Source organism: Manihot esculenta, chromosome 18, assembly GCF_001659605.2.
Source record: "Manihot esculenta cultivar AM560-2 chromosome 18, M.esculenta_v8, whole genome shotgun sequence".
In the NCBI taxonomy this organism is placed as follows: Eukaryota; Viridiplantae; Streptophyta; class Magnoliopsida; order Malpighiales; family Euphorbiaceae; genus Manihot; species Manihot esculenta.
In genome coordinates, this window is record NC_035178.2 from 13,650,377 (window position 1) to 13,659,915 (window position 9,539).

The following is a 9,539-nucleotide window of genomic DNA, read 5'->3' on the forward strand; positions in this document are numbered from 1 at the left end:
TAAATCAGAATTAATATAGTACTCATAGATTTAAGTGTATGTGAGTAAATCAGAAATCTCAAGTGTATGTGAGTAAATCAGAAATCTCTAAGTTATATATCCTCAATTACCAATTAAATATATATATATATATATATATATATATAAATTATAATTATAAAAATTTCACTCAAAATAAATAGCCTTATCTATAGTGCTTCTCATGTTCAATGAAACAAAGAATTATTATTATTATTATTTTAATTGTTGAACCTTACAGTTACACAATCTTTCATTCAATGGCTGTTTTTCAGTCTTCAGCATTCTGATTAATAACAGTTGAAATATAAAAAAATATATATTTTATTTATAAAAGAAATTAAAACTTACAAAACTAAAACTTAGAAACTTAATTACAAAATTAAGATACATAGTTAATAATGGTATATTAAAAATCGTCACATTACATGAGGCACCAAGAGGATGAAACTGCAGACTCGGTTATCAGGTTCACCATTCCCTGCAAAAGCTTTTATATCAAAATGCTTGGCCACAGCCAATATCAAGAAAAATTAATTCATGCAACCGTTATATATACAACCGTGGTGGAATTTACACAGGATCCACTATGATCTGTGTATATATTCTATTAATCAATACCTTGATCTTTTCCATGTACAATTCAGGAGCAATGATCTTCCTCTGATGTGACCAGAAAGCTCCATTTGATGTGAGAATCCCTTGACCAAGCAAAGGACCAAGATCATTAATATTCATTGAAGGTCTCCCCAAGTCCCAAGATACACAAGTTGTGTATTCTTTCACTATGTCAGGCTGATTCAAATTCAGAACTTGTATGTTTCCCAGGGAAAATACAAGCACTTGACCTGAAAATTAACAGGAAAATTATCAAATGGTTCAAATGGGAAGTCTTCGATTTTTTTTTTCTTTTCTTTTATGCAGATTTTTGAGATGAGAGATAATACCATATTCCTCCTTCCATAGCTCAAGGAAAGGGAAAAGAAGAGCAGCACAGTTATGGATGAGAGGTGGATCAGTGGCCTTCACAACTGAGGACACAGTCGTCTGAATCTGTCTTATATTTCCAAGAAGGAAAGCTGGTGGAGGTCCATTGATGCCTTGCTTCTGCAACATGGAACGAAGCCTCTTTGGTTTCATAACCAATCCATTGTAAAGGCGCAATAGGATTCCCAGCAACGCTATAATCACAATGGAAAACAGTATCTGAATAACAAACTGAACTTCCATGGCAAAAATGGAACAATATTAGCAGGCTCTTGAGTTATATAGAAGGTTAATTAGGATTGGAGTTTGCTGTTGTCCTCTATGAGTAGGAAAAAAATAATTTATAAATGTATCTTTCTAAATGCTCATTTTTTTTCCATTTTATTGAGAATATTCAGTTTAGCCTACTTTTTTCTTTCACCAAAATTGTGCAGAAATCTGAAATATATTCAATTTAGTCCAAATTATATTCAAGCTTTCTAATTCATGCACCACATTATTAGTTTGTTAATTTTTTTTTTTGAAATGGATTAGTTTGTTAATTTTAATTAGTTCATAAAAATAAATTCAACTGACTATATCAAATGAAAATATAAGATTAACGTTTTTCATGATTTTTATTGTAAAGAAAAATTACTATTTACTCTTTATGGTGCGGAGAAATTCACTAATTAGTCTTTCAATTTTAAAAAATGCGTTGAAATATTACTAATATTTTAAAAAATATATTAATTAGTCCATTCGTTAATTTTAATCATTAAATTTTATAAAAACAAGTCTAAAATGTCCCTGATACAGAAAAATGAATTAGTAAACTTTTTAAAAATTTAAGATATCAACTAATAAATTTTTTTAAAATAATAAGAGCTAAATAGTAAAATTCTTAATAGCAAAATTAATAAAGAGACTAACTAGTAGACTTTTCAAAATATTAAAGATGTTTTAATGTATTTTTCAAAATTAATGGACTAACTAATAAGGTTTGTCATACTATAAGAATTAAGTAGTGATTTTTTCTTATTATAATTATTTTTTAAATATGTATATGAAATATGAGAATATAAAATATTATAATTATAATTTTATTTTTATTTTAATTAATTATATAAAAACTGAAAATGATAGTTTCCATTTCAATTAATAATATGAAAATATAAAATAGTGTTTTATATTTTTAATTAAATTAATTATAAAATATATGAAAAATAAAAATAATTTAAAATTTAAAAGGTGGCGTGAGCTGTTCGTATAAAGAATTAGACTAAATTGAAATTTAGATTGAACTTTTGGACTAAATTGAACAAAATCTAATGAGCTAATTAAAGCCTAAAATGGACATCCTAATAAATGCTAAGGTGGATTGCTTAATAACCAAATTTAATTATTGAAAGTATTATTTCTGTATAAGAAAATTGTATTTATAGAACATGTTACGAGCAATTCTTTCAAATCACAAGTCAATTTACATTTAAAAATAAGATTATTTATAATTCATTTGAAAATCGAGCTATTCATTAAAAGTTGGAGAAACGTTTAGACGGTGCTACAAGGAACTGGGCATCCGAGCTATCGAGCATTCTATGGGCATGACCATACCTCGAAAACCTACAGGGGAGACCCCATTCGCACTAGCGTTTGGGACAGAAGTTATGGTTGTCATAGAGCTACAAATCCCAATACACCGAGTGCAGTTCAATGATGAAAATCTTAACAATGAAAAATTGAGGAGTAACCTGGACGCCCTTAAAGAAATCAAGGATGGAAAAAAGTGCGAACAATAGCCTACCAGTAGAAAGCGGCTTGGTACTACAACCAAAAGGTTCATGAAATGAACTTAAAAATTGGAGACCTGGTTCTGAGGAGACTAGAAACCATGGGAAAAAGGGCTACTATGGGCAAGCTAGCGCCGACTTGGGAGGGATCGTTCAAAGTTACTAAAGTTGTTAGGCCGGAAGTATATCGAATTGAAGACTTACAAGAGAACCCAGAGCCTCAGCCTAGAACATCCAGCACCTGAATAGGTATTTTCAATAAGCAATACGATGTAATTGTAATATTGAATAAATAAAATTCCTTTTCCACGTCTCTTTTCTACCCTTAAAATTTCATGATAACAAAAAGCCCAGTGAGGTGGGTGACTGGTCTCGGAAATAGACTGCCGACAAAAAGTCGAGTTAAGAAAACAAGAAGGCTAATGAGGCAAGTGACGGGTCTCGAAAATAGACCGCCCAACAATAAAAAACTAAGTTGAGAAAACAAGAAGCCCAATGAGGCAGGTGACTAGTCTCGAAAATAGACAGCCGACACCAAAATGCCGAGTTAAGAAAACAAAAAGCCCAATGAGGCAGGTGACCGGTCTCAAAAATAGACCACCGGTACTAAAAAGCCGAGTTGATGAAATAAAGAAGACCAGTGAGGTAAGTGACTGGTATCGAAAATAGACTGCCGGCACTAAAAAGTCAAGTTAAGGAAATAAAGAAACCCAATGAGGCAGGTGACCGGTCTAAAAAATGGGCTGCCAGTGCCAAAAAGTCGAGTTAAGAAAATAAAGAAGCCCAATGAGACAGGTTCCGGCCTCGAAAATAGACTCCTGGCACTAGAAAGCCGAGTTGGGGATCCAAGTGAAGCCAAAAAGAGCCAAAGGTACCATAGTTGTTGAACTGAAAACTAAAATAAGGAAGAAAAACTAAGGCATAAATAAATCCTTGGGACAACGAGCATCGAGGTAGAAAATCATACAAAAGGCCAGGGGCAATCGCAAGGGACACCGACACTCAAAAATTAACCTCTGGTGTCAAACCAGCCCGGTTAAAGAACTCACGACACGGCCTAATAAAAGGTCTAGACAAGTAAAAGAATAGATTGAGAATAAATTCATTTCATTACTTATGTACACCATTAGAGTTTGTTCTAGAAGCAATAGGGGAAGGAGGAGCAGATCTATCTAAATCATTATTCATAGGGAGCATAGAAGGGTTGTCCTCCTGGTAAATAGAAGTCAAAGGAGGGGGGGTTCTTAGGGAGGGGTGTAACGACCCGAAAACCGGACCGCTACCGGCGCTAGGATCCAGATCGGCATAAGACCGTCGGGACCCGTAGCAAGCCTACTATGCATCCTGTATAATTGGTATAAACCCAAACATGATCAAACATTTCCATAAAACATTTAAAACTTTACCTTTACCAAGCTTGACCTGTGCATGCACTATGACTGAACACATAGAACCCCTAGGGTCAGCATACCCTATGTCAAACTCGGTCCAACACATATATTGATATAATATAAAACTCAGGTACAAAGGGGTTAACCAACTCGGGCCAAGCACAATACTATAACTCTGAACACATTACATAATATCATTTTACAGTACAACTCTTTTACATCATTACATAACCTTACATTACATCATGTCCACTACCATTCTATTACACATCATAACCATAGCCATATCCTGACGACTCCCTGAACTATCTCTGACCCTGCAAACCTGGGGTTAGGGGAGAGGGGTGAGCTATAAAGCCCAGTGAGCAGAACGATAATGAAAATTATTTGAATATATGCTTTCATGAAATGCATCACATCACAAACATATCACATCAAGGATGAACTCGTCACCACTAGCCCTCCACAAATCGTAACATGTCTTGTAATACCGGCTAGATTCCGGCATCGGAATCCCTACCTTCCGGCGGAATCTCCGTTGGAATCGAGAGTTCTGAAGATGCCAGAGGCTTCTAGAGGGGTAAAATGTATTTTCTAAAATGTTTTTAATGATTTTATGGTTTTAAATGAAAAAGAATTGAGTTTTTGAAAAGAAAAGACTAAGGAGGCATTTGCCAGGTTCGGCCGCCGAAAGTGAAGTTCGGCCGCCGAACATGGGAAGGTTTTGGGAGCACTTTTGGCCTCCAAAAGCTTTGTTTAAACGAACCAAGGTTTGGCCGCCGAACCTCAAGTTTGGCCACCGAACATGCATGAGTTTAGGGGGCACGTTAGGCTGCCGAAGGTTGTTGACCAGGCCACCTATAAAGAGCCCTCAGATCGGAAATGGGCGAGTTTTCTCCCCATTCTCGAGCTCAGGTGAGTTTTTGCCCTCCTTTGGTCGTTTTCATGATTTCTCTACCCATCCCTCAAGTTTTTCATGATTTCTACCCTTGTGTTTGAAGATTTGAAGCTTAAGTAGGAGTTTTGGGAGCTTGGAGGCTTTTGGAGCTTGGATCCTCCACACCTCCGAGTTAGGGATCACACCAACCCTCGATCTTCAAGAGGTAAGTGTAGATCTTTGCTTCCTTTGTGTTTAATGAAGTTTTAAGTAAGTTTAATGGAGTTTTAATGGTTGAGTATGGGTAGATATGCATGTTTAGGTCTATGTGGGTTCATGCCCAATGTATGTTATGTGATGTTTGTGTTAAGGAGTTTATGTTAGTTTATGCTCCTTTATGCATGTGGGAGAGTGTATGCATGATTGGGAGAGAGCAAGCGAGGTTTTGAGTAGTTTTGATGGTTTTGGCTTATGTGGGTCATAAGCTATTTATATGTGCTTTATGATGTTCTTTGTTGGAGTTTAAGCTTGTTTAAGCTCATTTGTGCATGGTTAAGGGTTTATGCATGTTTTAGTAAGGTTGGGTGCTTGTTTTGGGGTGTTTGGAAGGCTTGGGAGGCTTGTATGCATAAGAGGCTGAGTTCTGGATGAACTCAAGTTCGGCCGCCGAACCTGCCTGTGGATGCATGGTTTGGCCGCCTAACCTTGCCCCCGAAAGTTGAGTTTTGGCTTGAAAGCAGACTTTCGGCCGCCGAAGGAAGGTTCGGCTGTCGAAAGTGCCTGACTTTCGTCTCTGGAGAGGGACTTTCGGCCGCCGAAGGTGCCGCCTAAAGTGCCCGAGTTTCGTCTCTGGAGAGAGGGTTCGGCCGCCAAAGGTGCCGCCGAAAGTGCCCTGTCCAGCCTTTTCATGGTTATTTTCTATGCATGTTTAAGTGATGTTTTAGGGGGTTTTTGGGGAGTTATTTATGAGTTGATTAGAGTGTGTTTGGTACCTCATTCGAGTCCACCTGTGTAGGATCGGTCCCGAGGGACCGAGGAGGCCATCAGTATTAGCAGTTGCAGAGTCAGTCCAGCGTCTGCCAGAGGTGAGTAGAACTAAACTTAATCTTTTATTTTACGAAATCAAATGCCTAAAGCATGTTCATGCATCATGTTTATATGTAATAGGTTGATTGCACTAGTTCCACGAATATGACGCATTGCATTATTTACTGTTGATGTGGATGGACCAAGGCGACCCCAATAGCCCTAACTATGATATGTTAATAAAGTCCTGAGGAGCCCCTTGAGGGCCGGGCATAATGAAGTCCTGAGGAGCCCGAAGGGCCGGGCATAATGAAGTCCTGAGGACGCACCATGTTGTGTTACAGTCAGAGGGAGTTTTGGTGGTCATGTCCAATCCGTTATGTGAAATGTTTGTGCTGTGACGCATTTCATGAAAGCATGTAATTAATGAACTGTTTTCTTTGTTTCTATTCACTGGGCTTTTTAGCTTACCCCTCTCCCCTAACCCCAGCGTTGCAGGTATGAGGTCGATCGGGAAGTCTCAAGAGTTAAAGTTTTGCTTATGTAATAGATTAGTGTTTAGTGTGGACATGTAATATAATTGATTTAATGCATAGTAAGATAATGGAATGTAATGTAATGCAAGTATAGTAGAGTTGTGTTATGTATTAGTACTGTGCTTGGCCCTAAGACTTGGTTGGTCCCTTTTTAGTATATTGTAATACCCGGCTAGACTCCGGTATCGGAATTCCTACCATCCGGTAGAATCTCGGGTGTCGGAGACCTCTAGAAGGGTAAAATCATGTTTTTATAAAATGCTTTAATGTATTTCATGTTTTTAAGCTAGAAAGAAAATGAGTTTTTGCATGAAAATAATCTTGGAGGAAGACTCAGGTTCGGCCGCCGAACCTCAAGTTTGGCCGCCGAACCTCAATTTTGGCCGCCGAACCTCAAGTTCGGCCGCCGAACATTCATGTGCTTCGGGAGGGCTTTAGGCCCCCGAAAGCATAAGTGAGGGAAGTCTAGGTTCGGCCGCCGAACCTCATGTTCGGCCGCCGAACATGGCATGCATGCGGAGGCACGTTCAGCCCCCGAATGTGGCCTGGCCAGCCACCTATAAAAGGGTCCCTTAGCCGAAACGGGTGAGCTTTTCTCCCCATTTTCGGCCAAGGTGAGCTCTCCGCCGTCCCTCACCGATCTTGAGTTTCTTCCTTCAAATCTTTCACGATTTTCACTAGTTTTCACTTTATTTTGAAGATTTTCGAGCATAAAGCAAGTTTTGGAGCTTTGAGGTTCAAGGAACTCAAACTCTCCCATCTCCGAGCTAGGGTCGTTTTCCTCTCGATCTTCAAGAGGTAAGGGCCGATCTTGAGCTCACTATGTGTTTTAAACAAGTTTTAAGTTGATCTATGGGGTAGAAATGCATGTTTAGGTTTTGGTTGGTTTTATGGGTTATGTTAAGTTTTTTAGCAATGTATGATGTTTGTGGTTGCTTGATGTGTTGTAGTTGGGGTTTATGATAGTTTGAATCCCCTAGGAGCTTGTATGCTTGAGTATGCATGTTGTAAATCAGGTTTATGCATGTTTGAAAGGTTTGGGAGGCGTTTGTGCATGATGGAGTTAAGTTTCTGCCACTTTGGAGAAACTCAGGTTTGGCCGCCGAATGGACTTTCGGCCGCCGAACGGACTTTCGGCCGCTGAACCCGTCTGTGGAAGCAGCATTCGGCTGTCGAAGCCTGCCCCCGAAAGAGGACTTTCGTATCTGAAGGGCAATTTCGACCGCCGAAAGTGCCGCCGAACATGCATGAGTTTCGTCTCTGTCTGGGAGTTTCGGCCGCCGAAGGTGCCGCCGAACCTGCTTGACTTTCGGCTCTGGAGGGACTTTCGGCCGCCGAACCTGCCGCCGAAAGTGCCCTGTTCAGCCTTCCTTTGCATATTTTGCATGATTGTTTTGAGGTGTTTTAGGGGGTTTTTGGGGGATGTTTTAGAGTCATGTTCTAGTATGTTTGGTCCCTCATTTAAGTCCACCTGTGTAGGTTTGGACCCGAGGAACCGAGGACCCCAGCAGTGAGTCAGCTGCTTCAGTCATTGTCAGAGCTAGCTGAGGTGAGTAGAATAAACCTTTACGTTTTAAAGTGAATAAATTATAAAGTTTTGAGCATGTTCATGCATCATGAATGCCATGTGATGATTTAGGTTGTTTGCATTAGAATTCGCGAATATTTTGCATTGCATTTTATGATGTTGATGCGGATTGGTTATTGAACGATCCTTTAGTCCTCATATGATATGATACGATGATGATACGGCATGATATGGTATGGAAGTCCGGTTGACCCATTCTACGTCCCGGCACTATGTAAGAGAAAGACCGGTTGACCTATTCTACGTCCCGGCATCTGAGAATGTTATGTTATGTTTAAGAGAAAGACCGATTGACCCATTCTACGTCCCGGCACTTTGGAATGTAGAGGACTATTGGTGACAATACCATCCTTGATGTGATTTGTTGTGATGTGTTGCATTACATGAGAGCATGAGATTTTAAATGTTTTACTATTCTGCTCACTGGGCTCTAGTAGCTCACCCCTCTCCCTAATCCCCCAGGTTTGCAGGTACGGGCTAGGCAGAGAAGTCGAGATGAATGAAGTCTTGTGGATGTAATAGTTAGAATGTGGACATGATAAATTGTAAAATGATGTAAAGTTATGAATAGTTATGTCATGTAAATGTTGATTTTGAGATTGAGGTTTAGAAATTGTGCTTGACCGAGTTTGTATGGTAATCCCTTTTGTAAACATGATCTATGTTTTATAATGTTCATGTTCCACCAAGCTTGTGTATGATGAGATGCCCCATTGGAGCATTTGATGAGAGCTCTAGTGTGGGGTTTATGTTTATGTTTATGTTTATGTTTATGGGCATGCACAGGTTGAGCTTGGTAAAAGAAAAGTTTAAATTTTTATGTATGTTGTTGATCATGTATGGGATTAATCAGGTTTACAGGATGCATGTCAGGCTTGCTACGGGTCCCGGCGGCCTTATGCTGATCTGGATCCTAGCGCCGGTAGCGGTCCGATTTTCGGGTCGTTACAGAATGGTATCAGAGCCCTAGGTTCATATGGTCGGACCTAGAGTGTCGGGCTCATAGAGGTTATAAGAGGTCAAGCACAATAGGAAAGATCATGTCCACTAGGATAGGATGTGGAGTCCTGTCTTGTATGATGATGTGAAATGCCATGATAATGTGCATGTGCATTAATGATATGTTATGATATGTGATGTATGTGATGCGGGTTCATGTGTTTCCACATGAACCATTTGATGCTAATGTTTATATGATGTGTACTGTTTTTCAGAAAACAGGATGAGAGGAACTCGTCGATCTGCACGATTGACTGGAGTACCACCCCAAGACGAGGGCACTGATGCCCGTCCTCCTGCATTGCCTAGGGCAATGTCAAGTAGGTCCAGCAGAGAAAGAGTAGT

At 39.2% G+C, this 9,539-nt stretch overlaps 1 protein-coding gene across 1 annotated transcript; it reads right to left on the reverse strand.

Moving 5' to 3' along the window:
• Positions 1-442: 442 nt before the first annotated feature.
• LOC122722406 (cytochrome P450 714C2-like) lies at positions 443-1,248 on the reverse strand. The gene is made up of 3 exons (XM_043953101.1): positions 966-1,248; positions 640-866; positions 443-499 (listed from the first exon to the last, which is right to left on the reverse strand). Exons 1-3 carry the CDS (start codon positions 1,246-1,248, stop codon positions 443-445), a joined length of 567 nt encoding a protein of 188 aa, XP_043809036.1.
• Between the last annotated feature and the right edge of the window lie 8,291 nt (positions 1,249-9,539).

Excerpts from the sequence above, each read along its gene's own strand:
- LOC122722406 (XM_043953101.1), bottom strand. The coding sequence starts at position 1,248 with ATGGAAGTTCAGTTTGTTATTCAGATACTGTTTTCCATTGTGATTATA. Across the intron at positions 867-965 it reads GCTATGGAAGGAGGAATATG|GTCAAGTGCTTGTATTTTCC; the intron begins GTATTATCTCTC and ends GTTAATTTTCAG. Across the intron at positions 500-639 it reads TGTACATGGAAAAGATCAAG|GGAATGGTGAACCTGATAAC; the intron begins GTATTGATTAAT and ends AAGCTTTTGCAG.